At 43.7% G+C, this 21,654-nt stretch overlaps 1 protein-coding gene across 2 annotated transcripts in view; it reads right to left on the reverse strand.

Moving 5' to 3' along the window:
* Window positions 1-1,422: 1,422 nt before the first annotated feature.
* Window positions 1,423-21,654, reverse strand: part of TNNT3 (troponin T3, fast skeletal type) — a 66,530-nt gene continuing 46,298 nt past the window's right edge. Inside the window, exons 4-12 of one of the 2 annotated variants that reach the window (XM_068260668.1) lie at window positions 17,436-17,454; window positions 16,161-16,206; window positions 15,363-15,479; window positions 14,084-14,161; window positions 13,511-13,624; window positions 12,112-12,221; window positions 10,382-10,472; window positions 6,112-6,152; window positions 1,423-1,571 (exon numbers count right to left, since the gene is read on the reverse strand). In XM_068260668.1, coding sequence (XP_068116769.1) covers window positions 1,517-1,571; window positions 6,112-6,152; window positions 10,382-10,472; window positions 12,112-12,221; window positions 13,511-13,624; window positions 14,084-14,161; window positions 15,363-15,479; window positions 16,161-16,206; window positions 17,436-17,454 — 671 coding nt within the window. In that variant the 3' untranslated portion in view covers window positions 1,423-1,516. Of the gene's footprint in view, window positions 1,572-6,111; window positions 6,153-7,025; window positions 7,067-10,381; window positions 10,473-12,111; window positions 12,222-13,510; window positions 13,625-14,083; window positions 14,162-15,362; window positions 15,480-16,160; window positions 16,207-17,435; window positions 17,455-21,654 lie in introns of both variants that reach the window. The other variant, XM_068260667.1, reaches the window with a different exon arrangement.

A 21,654-nucleotide genomic window follows, 5' to 3' on the forward strand; every position in this document is an offset into this window, starting at 1 on the left:
ATAGAAATGAGTGGAAATTGATCGAAAAAAATTACCAGAAAATCGGCCAGTAAATCTGCAGAAAAAACTTATTGTGTATTCCCAGCATAAGGTAGAAGCAATGGCTATATCTGTCTACCTATACATCTTGCTTTAGCAGAACTATTTGTGTATAAGCAACAAGAGTGCTTAGGCTCGGTCCACACTTGTCAGGTTGCAGATCTGATCCCGTCTCAAACGGATCCGTGTTTGTTAAAAAAAAACAAAAAAAACAATTACCCTCCATTCTGCAAAAAGTGTCTCTTGCAGCATATGTTTCCAGTCCATAGAAATGGATCCCCAACCCTGGCCGGGGGTGGAGGGGCCGCCATGCTGGAGAGGTAGGCAGGAAGAGGGGCAGAAGGCGGAGTGGGGGGGTCTGAACCCCCCCTCACTTGGGTCGCCTCTTCCCCGCTCCCCCTCCAGCTAGTTTCTTTTAAAATGTATCCATCAGCGAGCGGGGAACTTACTCACTTTCTTGTGTTCCACCGCTCACTGCGTCACTTCCTGCAATGCTGCCCTCTGTACTTCAGTGGGCGGCATTGCAGGAAGTGATGCAGCGAGCGGTGGAATGCAAGGAAGCAAGTTTGCGCTCGCTGATGGATACATTTTAAAAGAAACTAGCTGGAGGGGGAGCTGGGAAGAGGGGACCCAGGTGAGGGAGGGGGGTCCAACCTCCCACCCTGCCGCTGTGCCCGATGCCCTCTTCCTGCCTGCTATCCCCCTCCAGCATGGTGGCCCCCTCTCCACCCACAGACAGGGCTGGGACACTGGAAACTGATCCGTTTATGTGTCCAAAGCTGTCTCTGAAGTGGGAGATCCGTTTTTACATTGCTGTTCACTACCCCTGCATATATCCGGGGTCCATGAAAACCCTGCAAATCTGAACCCTCTGTTCAGTCTTTAAAAGCAGATCCCCGGATCGCCCACGGATCCGTTTTTGAAGTGAGTGAAGACAGCCGCTATTGTTAACATTTGTATCCATGGCTCTGGTTTTGATCTGGGCCCAATAACGGAGCCACGGATACGTTTTTAAAACAAATGTGAACCGAGGCGTAGGTAGTAGCACTTTCCCCAGTCAGACACCTCCCGCAGTTTCATGGCAGAAGCAGACAATGCTTAAAGGAACATGCTATCTCCATCAGTCTTGTCAAGTTCTGTGTATTTGAAATGAAGTACAACGTGCCCATGACAATGTCAGAGATTCATTATGTAGCAGTATCTGTTGGCAAGCAGTGTTTGTCATTCTTCTATGGGGTGCTTGTGACAAGTACAAGGAATGTTGGTATCAGGGTAAGAAGCGTCACACTTTATTTACAAAAGAGAAGAGATCATACAGAGCAGTCCACAAAGAGAAAAAGGTGGCCCATGGGGTAAGACAGGACAACTATCTTGTGGGACACTCAGTGTAGCCGGCTTCCTGAAGGTTTGGGGATGGTAAACGATGGATGGAGGAGGGCTGCTCTCTGACAGGACCAGGTCTTGGCTTTGGGGCAATTTACTTCCAGCGGCCCCCGACTTTTCCCTTTCCTCCTCCAGCTGCCTTCTTGCTGCTGTTATTGGGAAGAAAAAGACACAGTTCAGGCGATAAGAAAGATGCAGAAGAGGTGAGGCAGGAAAGGTGAATGTTATAAGGAAGGATTGGGTGGAAATAGATATAATAGGCTAGTATACAAGATGGTATACATGGAGACAAAAGAAAATGGAAAATAAGGAAAACATTTGCTGATGGTATTTCAGGCCTGCTAAACCCATGACACAAGCTGGCCTTTAAACAAGTGCTAAAATAGTATTTATTGACCATTTATTACAATGTCTGCAAATCGAGTTATAATCAGACCTTAGGGTTCATGGCACTCTATAAAAAGTCTTAGTATGGTGCTCACATAGGGACTATTGTATATTTCCTTTCATTATAGTCCAACAGAAGCCAGGTTTATTTTGGCATTACAGAACATTGTGCATTTGGACTGTTTACCTAACCAGGAGCAAAGGAAAGCTGACCTGCCCATTATGCATGGAGTAAATGCTCCTGACACCTGAAAATATGGAAATCCCTTAAGACTGGAGATTTCCTAGTTTTTAAATATCTGAGGCCACTTGTGTTTTGGGCTTTGTAGGCCTACAGCTTTGTTTTGCACACCACTCCTTCAGGCAGTATTACTTACCATGGTTGTCATGTTAGTTTGGGAAAGACTGTTCATTTCCTCCCGCATGCAGTACTACCCCTCAGCCATTCATGCACACACATCTTTCTCACAGACTGCTGCTACTCAGTCACCACTATCATAAAGGTCATCAACATCAAAAGTACAAGAAAGCCACAGTTACTGAAGAACAACAAGGACCACAAAGACAGCAGGCCTTGCTAGTGGTGACAGTGCCGCAGTGTGATATCTGCTGTACCGTACATATGACAGCAAGGAGTTAGTTTACTTACTTGTTACTGCTCAGGGTTAGACTGGAGATATCCTGGAAGACTGAAGATATCAAGTGAAGCAGGAGTCTCCCTGTTCGGCCTGTGATATCTCTCAAGACCAGTGATATCTGTTAGGCTTGGTTCACACTACAATGGGCAGTACTATATCCGTAGTGCATTGTACATGCACTTGCATTGTCTGCAGCCAATTTGGGGCATGCATACCATTCATTAAATGAATCGTACGCATTTGTTGTCCAAAAACATTCATAACCTTAAAACCATAAAAATCGGGCAAAATTTAACGCAGATTGATGTGAAATGGCCAGTAAAAAATCATTCCTGGCTTCAGCTTAACCATTTGTGCCCACTGTCAAAATGCAGAGCACCTAATGTGAACCAAGCCTAATGCTTGTGAGTGCACACATGGCCTGATGGCTAAGTCAGGTATCAGGCCTAGATGAGACTTGACTGAATTGTATGTGTCACCTATTCACACTGGAGGCAGCCATTTATTTTGAAAGCTGAATTCTGTAAATGGCTGGTCTGGCCTCAGCTGTGTATGGGTGGCAGGTACATTGAGCAAGGCTGAACATATCGTTAGGTGATACTTACATCCACTGTTAGATCCAGGTTATGCGGTTACATGTGTAAAATGAGGTGCAATATTGGGTAAAGTGCTTTGGAAATTCATATATTGGATAAGGGGAAGGGAATTTATTTACAAATAAGAATTTGAGGAGAGTCTAATGAAACGGTCATAGTGAAGCTAAAGGACCACTATTGTGAAAAATTATAACATATCCTATACAATAAACCCCGTGTCCCTACGTCCTCTCCTGTCTCTGTGTCCATGCCTTTGCACTACTGTGCATGTGTGGCATGCGGGTGGCCATTGGAATAGGAAGAGGACTGGGCCAGAGGGGCGGGTGTATGTGTGTGCCAGCGGTGCAGGCACTGGAGCGCGCATGCACTCAGATATGCGGTGGCATCGGTGACAGGGAGGGGAGGGTTGGGTTGTAAGGGACGCCTAGGGCCCATTATTGTAACAGGCTTAGGCCTACTAGTATAAATATAACATATATAAAATGCACAATAAATGACTTTTTCCCTGTGTTGCTGTAACTTACAGTATGTAGTAAAAAGCAGACATATTTTTGACTAGTCCATTGCTTGGGAGAGTCTCAGTATTACTTTTATTTTTTACAAAAATGTTACGTGGAAAAAATCTATACAAAGATGACAGCCAGCTTCCCTATTTGTTTGCTTGTTATTTTGGCAGTTGGGGTGAGCAACTGCAGTTCAATAAGTGCTTTTGTAAAAAAATAAAAATAAAAAATGAGAATCCCCCTTAAAGAGATGGACTTGTCCAAAGCCTGACAGCACATAGAAAAAAAAGTAATTTATAGTGCATTTTACTTTGAGAGAAATGTACCGTACATTTATATATGCTGGATAGTGTGCTGGTTAAGGGCACCGCCTTTGACATGGGAGACCAGGGTTTGAAACTTGGCTATGGAGTAAAAAGTTCAAGGCAAGACTTTATAACACTGCAGGGTGGCCTCTTCAGCGTGTCCCAGTGGCTGCAGCTCTTGATCGCTTTGAGTCCGTCAGGAGAAAAGGTGCTATACAAATGTTCAGATTATTATTATGTGTTTAAAATTTTACATTTCTTCACGATAGTGGTCCTTTAAGCATCATAGTATTACAAAGGGGGTGTGAAATATGCTTTTACTTTATATAGTATATACCTGTAGCAGGAAAAGGCAATTTTAAGAGTTGACTACATCTGGGAAGTTTTGCTAATTAAATTGAATTGTTAGATTAAAGGGATACTGTTGGGGGGTCGAAGAAAAATGAGCTGAACTTACCCGGGGCTTCTAATGGTCCCCCGCAGACATCCTGTGTTGGCGCAGCCACTCACTGATGCTCCGGCCCCGCCCCCAGTTCACTTCTGGAATTTCTGACTTTAAAGTCATAAAACCACTGCGCCTGCACGCCCGTGTCCTCACTCCCGCTGAGGTCACCAGGAGCGTACTGCGCAGACACAGACCATACTGGGCCTGCGCTGTGCGCTCTTGATGACAGCGGGATCGAGGACACGGCAACGCAGGCGCAGTGGTTTTCAGACTTTAACCACTTGAGGACCCACCCTTTACCCCCCTTAAGGACCAGCATTGAATTATGTGATCTGTGCTGGGTGGGCTCTACAGCCCCCAGCACAGATCAAACACCAGGCAGAGAGATCAGATCACCCCCCTTTTTTCCCCACTAGGGGGATGATGTGCTGGGGGGGTCCGATCTCTCCTGCCTGCGTGTGGCTGGCGGGGGGGGGGGGCACCTCAAAGCCCCCCTCCGCGGCAAAATTCAGCTTTCCCCTCTTCTACCTGGCCCCCTGGTGATCAGGGCTGCACAGGACACTATCCGTCCTGTGCAGCCTGTGACAGGACGTCCCCTGTCACATGGCGGCGATCCCCGGCCGCTGATTGGCCGGGGATCGCCGATCTGCCTTACAGCGCTGCTGCGCAGCAGCGCCGTACAATGTAAACAAAGCGGATTATTTCCACTTGTGTTTACATTTAGCCTGCGAGCCGCCATCGGCGGCCCGCAGGCTATTCACGGAGCCCCCCGCCGTGATTTGACAGGAAGCAGCCGCTCGCGCGAGCGGCTGCTTCCTGATTAATCAGCCTGCAGCTGGCGATGCAGTACTGCGTCGCTGGTCCTGCAGCTGCCACTTTGCCGACGCACGGTATAAGCGTGCGGTCGGCAAGTGGTTAAAGTCTGAAATTCCAGAAGTGAACTGGAGGCGGGGCCGGAGCATCGGTGAGTGGCTGCGCCAACACAGGATGTCTGCGGGGGACCGTTAGAAGCCCCGGGTAAGTTCAACTCATTTTTCCCTGACCCCCCTACAGTATCCCTTTAAGTAATACATAGTCTGAAGTGTAAGAACACTTACCAGTTTTATTACAACGGATTTCTCAGTCAACTTTTTGTTTTTATTTAGGAAATTATATTCATTATAGTATAGAGCCATGCACAAAGTGCAGTAGCCCCTGGAAACCAATCAAAATCCATCTGGTTTCAGAATGAACTTACCTGACAAATGTTTGGTTAATTAGTTACTATTAATTTGCTATTGTTTACATGGAGTTACTGCAGTTTGTGCCACCAACTGTATTACTGTACATATGTATTTTCAGTATGAGGATGTATTTCAGCCACATACATGGCTCAGGTAGCCATTTTGTTTAGTGAACCAACACTTGTGAGACTGCAGATAATCCGTTCACAAAGATTCATGGAGTCAAAAGGGCTGGTTCAGTCACAAAATGGCTGCCCTATGGAAAGTGCAGCTAGCCTGGAGTTCAGTGTCTTGTGTTCCTGAGAAGATAAATAGTTATTATTAGTTATTGTAAGTATAGTTGGTTTGAAAATGTTGTATTTTTTTCATAAAATACAAGCATGTTGTTACAACAAAGTGTGTCTTACTGGAATTCATGCAGTGTTGCTTTTAATTGGCTACCAATATATAGTTTATATCATTTTAATCAGTAGGTTAGATGTGAATTTCATTTTGAAATATTCAGAGCTGAATATTTGTCATCTGTGGTTTGGAAAGCAAACTGGATGCAGGCTGGGATTGGGATAAGGTCGGTATTTGTATCACTACTTACTGTTTCTGCAGCTGATCGATACGGTTCCTGAGAGTTGTAACCTGTTAAGACAACACACAACCCATTTATGCTAAAGCGTCCATCACAGTGTCTCACCTCCAGCACCCTGACGCCTTTTCCAAGGTTCATCAGGGTGCTTCCTGGAATGCTGTTACCTGGCACCCTCTCACTAGGGTGTACTCCACATGGGAAAGATAAAGAGACGGAAAAGTGTCCTGTCTGTGTCTGGCAACATATACACACACGTCTAGGCAGGTGCCCAGACAGCGAGCTACTTACCTTTAACACCTGGGCTGGGGCATGGAGCAGACACGCCTACCTTTATGCCAAATCTAAAGCAAAACCCTTTGGCATGTTAGAACACCAGGAATACAAGTCAGCCCAGTCTGTCATTGTGAAGACAGCTCTGTTTAGCTGGCCAAGTTTCAACAATGAGTGGATATGTGCTTTATGCGTATTGATAATAGTTTAGGATGGACTGAGATATGGAGAAATGCCTTCTACTTGATGAACCTTTCCTGATTCAGTCCCATCAATTTATTTGAGCTGTGCCAAAATGTGTGAGGACCTCGGCCCTTGAGGACTGAAGTTCGACATCCCTGTGATATAAGCCATTATTATTTTCTACGCTGCCATCTGGAGTGCCTTTCGGGTTCCTATACAGACTTTTACAAAAGTAACATACAGTATCTAAAAACAATATTTGATCAAAGGAAAATTAAGAAAAAAAGCATCTTTTCAAACCTAGCATACAGATTGCCTTTGTAGTCCTGATGTTCTGGTTTGCCGTATCTTGTAACTTCTCCTTGGCCTCTGCTGTAGCCCCAAGCCCAGTCGTACCAGTGCCTACCCTGACACACACCTGAATAGACAGCCCTGAGTTAGCGCCCCTTAGATGGGACTTCTCTACTTACAACTTAGAGAGTTCCTCTACTCTCCTGTGCAGGGTCGTAATCTAAGAGAAACCGAGATAACCAAGATAATCGCGTGAACAGATTTATTTTTAACGAAAGAACATGGGATATTCAGAGAAGATTCCAGGTACACCGAGAATGACATGTGCTGGCTCTGTGTATATAGAGGAATGATGTCTACCTCCACAACTGATCACCACCGATCATCTCCACTGCACATACAATGGGCTATTTTACATCTAGTAGTAAAGTGTGACAATAAGTAAATGAGTGGCTTTGGTGGTGTGACAATCAATGTAGTCTACGTTTTCAGAAATGGTGGTATAAAATAAACATTGTGAGATTAGACGTACACCTTCATTGTAGACTGGCCATAACCTTATCAAAGAATTGTGAGGTTTTGTAAAACTACCATTATAAAGATTGAAAAAAAGCGGTGTGAAATCAAGTTACAGGGCTTCATACTCAAAATCAAATCACACACGGAAAACATATAGAAAACATATTACTATAAACACAGATACATTGAACAAATGCCATAACTTGCTTTAAAGCGCTAATCCCATTCCCTCCAGGTCAGATATGAGCGCGGGATGGATTTTGGCAACACTGCACCTTTGGCAATGCTCTAACTATTAGCAGTTAGGTGTAGCTATCGCTACATCGCTATATCAAAGTTGTCTATGCAAAAAAGAAAGTCCATATGTGCATTTTAACCTTTGAAGGTGTTATAGTGCATATTTTACTTGCAGAATGGTCTGTCTATGGACTGACTTATTACTGTGACACATAAAGCAAGAAACAGATTATCCACTCACCAAAATGGGACATGGACTGAAATAAGACAAGTCTGATGTAATACTGACAGCACAGGTCTGCTATACAGGCATCGCATTGTAGGTGAAGTACTGAATATCAGCTTCACATTTCAAGTAAGCCTGGCCATACATGGTACCATTTTTTCATCAAATCTTACCATTTCTATTTAATATAAGGGAACTGCCTAAATTATCCTTTCAGTGTATTCAGTTAATTTACCCTTATTGTGGCCATACATGGTACAATTGTTTCATACAATCTTACCATTTCTATGTAGTATAAGGGTAAATTAAGTGAATATACTGAAAGGATAATTTAGGCAGTTCCCTTATACTACATAGAATTGGTAAGATTGGATGAAAAAATTGTACCATGTATGGCCACCATTATACTACATAGAAATGGTAAGATTGTATGAAAAAATTGTACCATGTATGGCCATAAGGCCGGTTTTATACCTATTTTTGCGGTTGGGATGCAATGCTCCTGCATACAAACGTATGACCCTGCAGCAGAGTGTGCCGACAGGGTGATATGCATAGCGCCGTCCCTGCTCCGTTATGGGGACAGGACGTATGTCACTGGGATTCCCGTCAGTCCGTGCATGCACGACGCCGCGCTCGGTTGCTTACACTACGTGCGTCACCCATAGACTTACATCACCCTAATCACCATGCGTTAAGCACTGTGCTTGCGGTAACATGCTGTTGCCCTTGTGTCGGATCAGATACTTCCAGTGCACCTCAAGGGACCGCAATAAGTGTGAAAGTCACCACAGACATTTATTGTTTATGTGGCCCTTTGTGGCAAAATAGGGTAATGCAATGCAGGTTTACCCTGCTAGTGTAAAAGGGGCCTTAAAGTAAACTTTAAAAAAAGCATACATATTTACGTCAGTTTTTTTAAGGTTACAGGTATCCTTTAAGACTAAAGAACATAGTACACTTTGTAAGCAGTAATCTAGGACCAGCTTTAGGCCTCTTGGTGTCCGGGGTGAAGTCTAAGTTTGTCACACCCATTTTGTAAAAGTCTTTATACTAGTACAAGGGCTTCCTTTTTAAATTAACGTGAAACATACCAAAAGCAAGTAAACAATATTGTGCATATGTTTACCGGAAGAAAAGAATCTGTAAATAATAATAATAATTTGAACAGTAATTCCCCAATTCTTGAAAAAGGATCCACCTCTGCAAAGCCCCCACGATAACTGTGCATACTGCCTTCCATCCCCCCTCCCGCCGCAAGAGTAGGTAACAGTTGTAATATGTGCGTGCAGCACTGCGTCCACACCGGACATATTACAACTGTCTTTTAGATGTATAAGTGAGTTCCATTGTTTTGCTAAAGCACAGATAGGTGTGATGTTGCCCGCTTAATGTTTCAGAGGAGGGAAAGCTTCATGTGAAACGTTTACGAGAAGGTTTGTCTCTCACTGCCATGACTGTATGATGAAGCCCTGCTATACAGGTTGCATACAGGCCAGGCCTATAGACATACAGTATGTACAGTACATACAACAACAATAAACATTATCTCTGATAAAAGTTTACGTCATTTCTCATATCCTGTACATATATTAATTCTACACAATAATCCATCGACTGCTATTTTATTTGTTAAATAAGCAGAGGCTTCCAGCTATATGAAGAGAGAAGAAATGTGTTACCAAGTGCAAGCTGAATTTGTACATGTCATATCCATATTCCAAAGTGAATACGTTTTTATTTGATTGTTAAAATATGGGTTCATTATAATGGACAACTTTGTAGGTTGCAGGATATATAACAGTAAAAGTGCCCACACAATTTCAGCAAACGATCAACCTTCCGATCCAATCATTGTAATTGAAAGAAACTATCGGGCCCATAAATGGGATAGAAAATAGAATCCATCCGGTAAATTCAAATAGGATCGGTCTGCAAAATGGATCACTGAAACGATTGATCGTTTGTTGTTGATTGGCACCACCAACAGTATCCGGTCTCGTTAATCAGAAGATTGGTTGATTACTAAATGGGATCATTAATGGGCACCTTAATGCTGGGTACACATTATACGTTTTTCTGCTTGATTTTCCGCCCGATCAATTTTTCCGCTCGTTTTTCTTATCTTTTTCCATTCTCTTCTATGAGAAATCGAGCACAGAATCGATCGGAAGGAATATCGGACATGTCAGAAATTATCTATCAAATCCAACTATCGAAACTTATGCTGTGTACCCAGCATTACAGGCAAAACTGGGTATCTTCAGTAAAGAGCCTAAACTGACCAGCATTAGCCTTATAAGGTTTCTATATTTAGATGTGCAACGACGTGTCACTGTGATAACGTCATCCATACGATCCTGTTCTTTGCGCTGCTTTGCACATGATTGGATGTTTGCTTTAAGTATGCTATAGCTTCAGTGAGGATCCATGACTGGCTGTTTCCTGACAGTTGCCTTTGTGTTTGTTTTTTATTCCTCTGTGATTATTGCTTTACATATCTAATCATATACTGTATATATGGAGTGGACCATTAGAGTGTGGTGGGCTCACCTCATATTTCTGTTTCTTGAGCTTCTCTCCCATCTCAAACTTCTCGGATTCGAGCTGGTACAGCCAGTCCCACATCTCCTTAGCCTTTTCCCTGTAAGAGAAAAAAACAGCAGCCCATGTCAGCTATTCTGATCCGGGGGAAATCTAAGAGCTGATGCTATAGACATCTGTCAGAAAATCTTTTTCTGGGAGTAGAGAACAGTGAAATTAAAGGGGAACTTCAGCCTAAACAAACATACTATCATTAAGTTACATTAGTTATGTTCATTAGAATAGATAGGTAATATAATCTTTTACCCACCCTGTTTTAAAAGAACAGGCAAGTGTATGTGATTCATGGGGCTGCCATCTTTTTGGTTGAAAGGAGGTGACAGGGAGCATGAGACACAGTTCCAACTGTCCTGTGTCCTGATAACCCCTCCCAGCTGCACACACTAGGCTTCAAATGTCAAATTCAAAATGTAAAAAAAAAATTGCACCAAAACAGCAGAATGAGAACAACAACATCAGAAATCCCATCATGCTTTGCACAGCATAAGGGGAAAACTGCCCGGGCAGTTTTCTTCTGTGCAGTTAAAAATGAGGCTTGTATAAGAGAAACAAAGTTCTGATGCTGTGAAACTGTTAAAGAAACACCAGGCCTTTTCAGTGCTGCTGAGTCAATTTTTAGTCTGGAGGTTCACTTTAAAGTAGCTTTTGGAAAACTTAGTGTGTATACACACATTCAATTTTAATTGCCCAATCACTAGCCAATTTTATTACCTCCATGCAGTATGAGGGCCAACAGATTTTGAATACTATGAGAAGACTGTGCAGGTATGCTCTCACACTACTTTGAAGTGGTAAAATAGACCAATCATTGACCAATCAAAATTGGTTGTGTGTATGAACCTTTATAGGCACTGTAGTGACATACAGTAGAATGCAGAAAATTAATTAGGATACTCACTTTTACCGTAATTTTTCTGGTTTCAGCATCTGTTGCCATTTATTAGTATGTAGCCCCGCCCTCTCAGTGATGCTTAGCCTAGGCTGTTTAACTATATGGAAATATCAGGAGCTGCACCTGACACGACTTAAGATCACCTGTGATACATTTCAGAATGTAAATCCAGGAGAGGAAAAACTTTACAATAGGCAAACACTAACTAAATAATGTCCATCATAGTCTAAGATCAATTTTTTGGGGAACGCCATTCATCTAATTTTTTTTTTCCTTCTGCCCAAATATGTTCATGCTAAAGATTGTCCCTCGCGTCTAGAAAATGGCTGAGGCAGGTAGATGGATGTTGGCTGCAGAGCAGATCTTTTGCCAAGTGCCACACATGAAAATATCAGTTTCGTGGTGGATTATGGAAAACAAAAGTTGGCTTTCACAAAACAGAAGGTATTTGTGATAATTCAGGTTGGAATGAGCTCGAGATGTCTCCCAGTGCATCACTGCTGAAATATGCGAATCAACCATTGTTGCCCTTAGAAGCTAAACACACCTCCAGAACCGCTGCAATGCAATGATGTGTCAGCTTGTTATTTGTACAGAACCACAATAATCCAACGTGCATACAGACTGTTTCGGATTGGTCGATCCTCATCAGTGCATGGTATGGATTAATATGGCTCTATGGAGTAGGATTTAGTGGATTATGAAACCAGCAATTAATGATAAGACGGGTACCCATTTCCACTGCAGTTTCCAGGCAGCCCACAAACACCTAGGCGGCAGTGTTTACCTGAGTTTGTCATCACTCATGTGGTCAACATTCAGGGGCTTGCGACGATCTGCCAGAATCTTCTTCTTCTGCTCACGGGCTGTCTGCTTCTTGCCTCTCTTCTGGTCAGCCTACAGAAAAATAGGGGATTCATTATAGAGAGCCTGCGTCAGTTTGTTAATTAACACATGTACTGTGTATTTAGAAAATACATTACATTTACCTGTAGTTCTCATTCAAAGTAAAACTGAAGCGATGAAAAGAAAAAGTCTGATATTTACCTATGGAGAGGGAAGGCACTGGATCCTGATGAGCATTCCCTGTCCCCTTTCAGTCCCCACCTTCCAGCGCCGTCACCTCCATTGTATGTATTCCACCAACTGGTCGAATAAGTCTTTGGGGACCTTTGGAAGTCAATATGGAGCCGACAACTTCCGAGGGCTCCCAGAGGCAGAGTAACTTTGTCGTGGGACGGTGGGGTAACGAGAACACTGAGAGGGGACAAGGAAGGCTAAGTAGGTCCAGCAAAGCAGGTCATCTGGACGCACACACAGAGGTGTGTATCACCAGACGACGACGCAGCTATACCTGCTATAGTCCGCACCACGCCTAGGGGTATTTGGGGTTCCCCGAATTACATCACCCTCCAAGTTGCCATGACTCGGAGAGGGGATAGTATTTAACATCACCCGGTGATTTAGTGACAGCAGGTTGAGCAGTCATTCAGCTCGTCCTGCGTCCAACTGACCAGGCGGCATACTAATACGTACGTGCATCCAAAGCCTTCCCTCTCCAAAGATAAGTATCACACTTTTTTTTGTAATCACTACAGATTAGCTTTAACATGAAATCTTAAAACCATTATGGTCTCCAAAGGTAAGCTTGCTTTATACAGTAACTAGCTGTTTTCCATGCCCTTGCCTTATGTTAAAATTGTTTCTATCCCATCACCAGCACCAGAGTTTTCCAACAGGCTCTTGCCTTTACATGCCACTATTTGGAGGCTGTTGCTTCAAAATAAGAGGGACACTCGTTTCCTTACATCACTATGAAACCTAACTACATACCACTATCATTGCAAGCACAGTTCCACTCCCTTCCTGTTTGGGCGAGTCAAGCATTCATCCTTATACGATTACATTGGGGGAAAGGGGTAGGTGCGATGTACTGTACTTAAGATCCTGTAGTAACGTACACTAACACCTAAATAAAACATTGCTATATCATCTTGGAGGGAAATAATATAAGTAATTGCTTTCTAAAGGGATAATTAGCTGCATATTAGCTGATACATTCAAATTCATTGTTGAATATGTAGAAATGTAAGGATTAATTGCTGCTTTGGAAGCATCTTATAATCTCTTGCTGTGGTTCACAGAGACTTAGGGATTACTTGTCTCTGCATGGAAGGTTTGCTCACCTTGGCCAGGTAGCTGCTGTATGTGGCACCCATGGAGGACAGAGCCTTCTTCTTCTTCATGTCATCTTCAGCACGTCTCATAGCATCCTGCTCCTCTCGTCTTGCCTTCTCCTCCTGTACACCATAAGCACAATAATCATCATGTGAGATATGCTAATTCACTTGTCACACGCAAACCACAGCCGTCGCACTAAGTCGCCACCCACAACTGCACAGACACACCGGGGAGGGGCATCTGAGGTTGGATGCACTGGGGGGGGAAGGCATCTCTTTGGGGAAGCATTAAGGTAATGTAACATTATTACAATGCTCTTCTTCGCCACCATATGGACTCAATGATTCATCTGCTATATTTATTTCTAGACAAGTCATTGAGTCCATAAGGTGGGGGAGAAGAGCACACGGTGAGGAGGCCTTGCCAAATAGGCTTACAATCTAAGGGGTAGACGAGAGGGACACAGGGGGTGGGGTTTAAAGCCAAAGGAGGAGGATGAGTTATGAAGATGGCAGGTAGGCAATGGTGAACAGGTGAGTCTTTAAGGCAATGTATACTAATATAGGAAGAATACTCACAGCAAGTCTGTTCTGACGTTCCTTATCTTTCTCTGTCCTGATCCTTACTTGTTCGGCTCTCTCAGCTCTGCGCTTCTCCTGGGAACCACAACAAAATTGGAAGGTGAGAAACAACTATACTGGATGCAACATCTTTAGCGTTTATTAAAACCACACAGTGCCATCATCAGGGGATTACAGGTAGTGCACTAGTACCAGAATTGTACCATGTAAGGGTGCCTTGAAGCTTTTAAAGCGGAATATAACCCTGCATTTCAACTTTGCTCTAAAACATTATTTACAGCATATTATATGCAAAAAGCATTTTTTTTTACTAGACCAGCATTGGAAGGGTTAAACACAGAGGTTTCAAGTTCCTTGGAGAGATATGCAGAAGTTCAGATAGATACATTCTATTTAGTTAGATGTATCTATTGATAAACTTTACACACTCTTTGGCTGTCCTCCAACTCCTTCTCAGTGAGAGAGATGAGTCACATGCCACACTTAGATACATTTATGTAAACAAAATGTATCTATTTCAGGTTCGGATGCGTCTGCAGAAATCTCAAGGAACTTTAAAGCCCTGTGTAACCCTTCCAATGCTGGTCTAGTAAAAAAAAAATACTGGTTGCATATAATATACTGTAAATAATGTTTTAGAGCAAAGTTGAAATGCAGGGTTATATTCCGCTTTAAGGGGGGAAATGTGTATGAATTCTAATGGCAGCCATGTTGTAATATGAAAACTGTCCTCCCTACACTGAATACTAGAGCAAGCAACCTAGATTGCTGTCATAAATGTAATTCTTGGTCTGCCATCTAGTGGACAATTTAAAGTATGCACGTGCACTGTAGAGATGGTATAACTACATTATACTGTATATGCAGGCTGCAAAATAATATGCAAAATAGAAATTTGCCTTATTTAAACAGAAAGTATTTGCAATTATTCAGGTTCACATGGGCATATGCGGTCTCCCACAATGCATCACTGCTGAATATGAAAATCGCTCTTTATGCATATTCAGCAGTGAAGCATTGTGGGAGACCTCATATGCTCATGCCAACTTGATTAATTGCAAATACCTTCTGTTTTAAGAATGCAAATTTCTGTTTTGCATAATGTTTTTAAGAGGGCTTTTTGATCCTTTTTAGCCCCTTACACACTCCTAGGAGTTGTGGTTCACCATGAGCTGGCTGAGCAATCTGTAACATAATTATACGTCATCACCTTTCTCTGTGTTCTCTGACATGTAAGAATTCCGAAGAGCAAGAAGCTTATAAATGTGTGACTTACAATTCTTTCCTTTAATCCAATAAGTTCCTCTTCTTCCTTCTTGCGAGCCTCAAAGTGCTGGTCAATCAGAGACTGCAGCTCAATCAAGTCCTTGTTCTGTCTTTTCTTTTGGATATCCTGTGGATTAGAATATAAAATAGAGAGGTCAAGAACTATGACGGTTTATTGATGTGCCACAAATCATTTATTTTGAAGTCCAATTCTTGCATCTGTAATCTACTGTATTTTCTTTTAATGGCCTTTCACACATCTATAGGGTTATTCGAACATTTGGTGAGATGCAGGGACATTGGAAACCACCTGCAAATCTCCTTATGTCACTTATATACTATTATTATTTTTAGGAACTATATAGCGCAGATTTTTTTCTGCAGCGTTGTAGAGTATATAGTCATGTCACTAACTTTCCCTCACAATCTAATCCCCGCCATAGTCATATGTCCAGTCTAGTCTAGGGGGCTAATTTGTGTGGAAGCCAATTCACTTACCGTATTTGTATTTTTTTGGGATGTGGGAGGAAACCAGAGTACTCGAATAAAACCCATGCAGACACGGGGAGAACCTACCAACTCCATACAGATGTTGACCTGGCTGGGATTGGAACCGGTGCCCCAGCGCTGCAAGGTAAGAGTGCTACCCACTACACCTCCATGCTGCCCACTACTACATTCACCTCCCTTGATTTAGCCACTTTATGAAAATATGCTCTCGCCTTACTGTTGCATTACTGATGGTCTGTGGTTACCAGAAATGTAAAGAAATAATTTTAGAACTCCTCCATAATATAATTATACTTACATCAAAGTCTACTTTCTCCCCATCTGGGATTTTAGGTGCTGTGAGTCTGTAACACAAATATACAGTTATTAGGGGTGGTAGGTACCGAATATGGGAGTGTTCCGTCCATTATGCAATTCCCATAATCCATAATCCCACTCTTTTTCGATTGATCTTAAAATGATCTTTGATTTACAGGCAGTAATTAATGAAGTCACTGGATAATCAGAATAGTCAAGTAACTATTGTTTCAGTATTGGCAGTGTGTCATTCCCAGCATGAACAGCATAAGATGGTACTCTGTGACTATAGTGATAGTAAGCTAGCTGCAGTGTGTGCTGACCCCTGCTCTAAATTTGTGCTTAACAAAAGTTCCCACTTCCATCCCTCATTTGTTACATGGTATCTCTCTATGCACTCCTTATCTTTCCTGTGTAGATCATCAATAACACTTCAGCGCAGACTGAGCGTAGGAAATGCACTAGTCATGAGTTATTTTGTACTGTACACAATGGGAATCCCATGCCATATTTGAAAACATGCCTGCAGTCAGTAATGCTAGTATATTTTATTATTGATCCAACGCATTCTAAGCTATTTTAACCATACTCAAGTACAACTAGATTAGATGGGCCAGACATTAATTATTGCGCTAATCGAGGTACAGCTGTTTCTGGAGACAAGAATGTGTTAACCTGGTCTCTGTTTGCCTGAGACAAACCGGAAACGACTCAGATACTTACAATGCTGTGGTCCAAGCACTATCCCATAGAGCCATGCACTGCGGAGGACCAACAGTCCAAAACAGGCTGTCTGCATGTGGGGTTAGTGTGGCTCTGTAAAATTTAAAGCTATAGGCTTGCTATACACCAGCGGTTCTGGATGTAAGCCTGGCTTCGGGGGCATAAAGATATAATTTGCATATTCAGCAGTGGTGCATTGTGGGTAACTGAAGTTACACACTAAAATCTGAATTATCGCAAATACCTTCTGTTTTAAGAAGGCAAAGCACACTTACAATGCTGTGGGCAGCTTGCTGGAAAACTAAATGCATATTACATTTTTGGATTGGTAACCGTATGTCGATTGTTACTTAAAAATGTTCAATAAAAAATAAATTAAAAATATAAACAGATGGGGGGGGGGGGGGCAGCGGCAGATGGGTGGATGTTTCAATTATTTTACTATTTTAATATAATTTTATATTATCATCTTTATTTTAATTGTAACATTCCATAACCAAAAAACACCCTTTATCTGTAGAAATATATATACAATATAAGAGATTGTACTCACTTTGGTTTTGGCTTCTCTTCTTCAGTTACAAATTGACCAGGGAAATAATGAAACAAAATAAGTTTAGTATTTAGATAATTTAACAGAGAAATGAAAATGTCGTCATTGAAAGGAGGTGCTGATGGAAAGTGGGAAATGCATCAAAGGGTTACCAAAATGAAGAACATTCTGTAGATAAAGAGTCCATGTCAGATCGCTCTATAAATGATATCCCTTTCTGACATTCAATGCTGGCTATAGGAAATGCTCCATTTATCCCAAGAGTGATACATCTTAAGGTAGGGCAGGCAATTTAATTCAGACTAACATTAAGATACATAGTTGGGCAAAGAATTCTGGAAAACATAAATCCACAGCATTTCATGTTATTTCTTAACTTATTTCTTAAGGGAAACTCATCTAAAGGTAAGACGTGGAACCCTAGTGGGGTAGTAATATCCTCACTTGATTAATAATATTTCCAATATTTGAATAGCACTTTTCTCCTGTCAGACTCAAATTGCTTGCGAGGCAGCCAATAGAGTGTGCTCAGCAGGCAGTAGCAGTGTTAAGGAGTCTTGCCCCAAAACTCCTTACTGAAAAGGTGCTGGCTTACTGAATAGGAAGAGACGAGATTTGAACCCAGGTCTCCTATGACAGAGACAGAGCCCTTAACCTGTACATTAAGTTAAACGGAGTTGCCATTAACTGTTAAGATGTCTTTTTGGAGCAATAAGGAAAGTATCACTATCTTTTATAGGTTTGGAGCAAATGTTGAAGCACAATATCACTTGCAAGAAATCCACATGATGGATTCTGTATATACAGAAGTACTGTATGCCTGCATTTCTTTACCTTGGATGGCAAAGACTTTCAATATACCAAATGAACAAAACGTAAAAAAGGTAAAAGGAGGGGGGAAATCAATCCACAAACAGTCAATCAGATGATTCGTTAATGGGGGGGGAAACAAACGTTATTTCTTCATCCAGGGACACAATGGAATGTGATAAAAGATAAAGTGCAGATTATGGAAGGAAGAGGGATGGAGATCAGGTAGGAGAGAGGAAACAATTACAGCTGGACATAGAGGAACACAGAAACAACTCTACAGGTAGGTGAGAGGGATTGACATTTGTAAATGAGATACAAAATTTAAAAAGGTACAAAACAAGCTTCTTCTAAGTACAACATCTAGCACTATCTTCCAGTATTGCCCAGCCGCAGTCTCTAAGCATAAACCCAGTAGACAGATGGTGCTTTAGTGGAAATGGCTACAGATGAGCAAGCTCAATTTCATGAAAAGCAAAATTGTCCTGGAGTGTGCAGGGGTTTCGGATTGTAATAGCAGGGGTCAGGGGAGGACTGGCCCAGGGGGACGGGGGGCAATTGCCCCCCGGGCTGCCCGAATCTTAAGTAATTAGGGCTGGCCGCTGCTATACGCAGCGGCCGCAGACATACCACAGGTGACAGGTTCGCAGTGGGGATCGCAACCTCGCGCGATATTTCCCGGCAAGTTGAAGTATCCAATCAAAGAAGGGGCTGAGGCGGCCGGCCGTGGTGTGCCCTTGTGCATGGCTGCGCCTGCGGTGGATGTGAGCGGCACAAGGACACAAATAGCTTAGGTCCTCTCCGGCCAGGTGGGTTGAAACTGCTTGACTCCGCACCCCCCCTGGAGCCATTGCCGCCCGCAACGTGCTGCTGTGCCTGCGGTGTCATCGGAGTGAGCTGTCTCACTCTTCAGCTTTCTGTGCTGGGGGGGCTGGGGGCCTGGAGCTGTGGCTACGAGTGGCTGGCTGGAGGAGTCGGACACAGTCCTCCCCTGTGCTGCTGTGCCTGAGGTGTCGTCGGAGTGAGCTGTCTCACTCTTCAGCTTTCTGTGCTGGGGGGGCTGGGGGCCTGGAGCTGTGGCTACGAGTGACTGGCTGGCTGGAGGAGTCGGACACAGTCCTCCCCTGTGCTGCTGTGCCTGAGGTGTCGTCGGAGTGAGCTGTCTCACTCTTCAGCTTTCTGTGCTGGGGGGGCTGGGGGCCTGGAGCTGCGGCTACGAGTGGCTGGCTGGCTGTCCTGGCTGGAGGAGTCGGACACTCTTGGGGCTGGGAGTTGGAGATGCCACCTATAGCTGCTTGCTGCTGTGGAGGAGGAGGAGGTGTAGGACTGAGGAGACAGGAGGATAGAGGAGGTCGGGTCCAGGTTGCCAGAGGAGAAGGTGTTTTTTATAAATTTTGTTTCTGTACTTCTTCTCCCTTCTTGTCACTGAGTTACTCACACTTTGCTGCCTGCCTGCTACTGCTGTCAAATTCAATTCTCTGCCCAGGCCAGTGCCCTCTGAGTTTTTTTGTGTGTGATAATCATCCCCATTCTGACCCTGGCCTGAGGGGAAATGTTTTTTCTTCTTGTGGTGTGATTGGCGGCAGGGGAGGGGGGAGGCAGGCAGTTAGGCACTGTCAAACAGGTAGTTGGAGGGGGGGGGGGGGAGTAGGTGTCAGACAAGTAGTTTGTATGGTGGGTGGGCAGGAGTGGGGTTAGGCATCACCAGGTAGGTAGGTTTGTGTGTGTGTGTGTGGGGGGGGGGGGGTTGTTTAAAGGAGTTATCAGGCATTTTTAATGAAATAAATGCTACTTACCCGGGGCTTCCTCCAGCCCCACGCTCCCAGCATGTCCCTCGCCGCAGCTCTGCAGTCAGCCATTCGCTGCCGCTGCCTCCCAGTCCTTGGCGATAGCACCAGTCCGACCTGGATGTCGGCCTGTACTGCGCCTGTGCGAGCAGCACTGTCAATCACCGCCACTTGGACCGGAGTGTACTGCGCAGGCGCAGTAGTTCTGCGTCTGCAGAGTACGCTCTGGTCCATGTGGCGGTGATTGACAGCGCCGCTTGCACAAGCGCAGTTGGCCTGACGTCATCGCCGGGGGCTGGGAGGCAGCGGCAGTGAACAGCTGACTGCAGAGCTGCGGCAAGGGACATGCTGGGAGCTTGGGGCTGGACGAGCCCTGGGTAAGTAGCACTTATTTTCATTAAAAAAAAAAAAAGCCTGATAACTCCTTTAAGGTTAGGCATCAGACACAGACAGGTAGATTGTGCGGAGAAATGGGGTTAGGCATCAGGTACATAGTGTGTGTGTGTGTGTGGCTGGGGCTGTTAGTCATCACAATTTGAAGATTTGCACACAAGAAAGATATGGCTTTGGGCTGGGGATGCCGTGAAACGGGCCTCTAGTTTGTGTTGTCCCCCCAGGCCAAAAGGTCCCAGTCCTCCCCTGGCAGGGGTTAAGTCACTTAGGCCACTGCCTCCTTTCTGTTGTGCTCTATGATCCTCTTCATCATCTGACACTTCTGCCTTCTCAACCAGAACTTCTGCTGTAAAGGCGGGAGTGTCAAAAGATGGAGAGCAGTGTGGAGCAAATTAGAAAGGCCATAGCAGCCTAGGTGAGTTAAACCTACTTACACAGCTGGGGGTCCACAGACTCCGGGACTATTTCGCTTTTTGCTTAATCGGTCTCACTCATCCCTGGAAATTCCTTTTCACAGCATTGCCCTTGGTGAATATGGCTGTAAGCATTATCATATCACCATACAGGTAACTTGCTTCAACATAGATTAAGGACTTTCCACACACTGGACACCATATTTGTTCACTGATCAGGTTGTGGAATTTTCATTTATATGGCTGGCCAGAATATTCTTAAGCTGTACTGAAGCAAGATACACATGGGCACAACAGCCGTTTTGCGCTCAGTTGAGCACATGGTCGCGTGCTTGTCCGGGCATGGGGGCGGCACGCTACAAGTCAGCAGGTTAAGCCTACTGGCTCTGCCCTTTGCGCCGCCCAAATGTCATTTGCTGGAGTTTAACCACTTGAGGACCACAGGCTTACACCACCCAAGTGACCAGGCTATTTTTTACAATTCTGTACTCTGCAGCTTTAACAGTTTGTTACTCAGCCATACAACTTAGCAGCCAAATGAATCTTGCCTCCTTTTCTGCCCACCAACAGAGCTTTTTGTTGGTGGGATCTGATTGCTGCTGCTGTTTTTTTTTTTTTTATTAATTAAAATAGTATTTTTTTTAACAAAATGTTATTTTTTTTCTTAATTTCCTTCCCTCCCCCTTCCCTCTCTCCAAGATCGAGCACTAGGATCAGAGGGATCTGTTTGTGAGCCACTCCATGGGATAGCTAAGTGACAGGGCTGTATCAAGTACAGCCCTGCGCTAGATCGCAGTACTGTACAAACTAAAATAA

The sequence above is a fragment of the Hyperolius riggenbachi genome, chromosome 11 (genome assembly GCF_040937935.1).
Source record: "Hyperolius riggenbachi isolate aHypRig1 chromosome 11, aHypRig1.pri, whole genome shotgun sequence".
Classification (NCBI taxonomy): Eukaryota; Metazoa; Chordata; class Amphibia; order Anura; family Hyperoliidae; genus Hyperolius; species Hyperolius riggenbachi.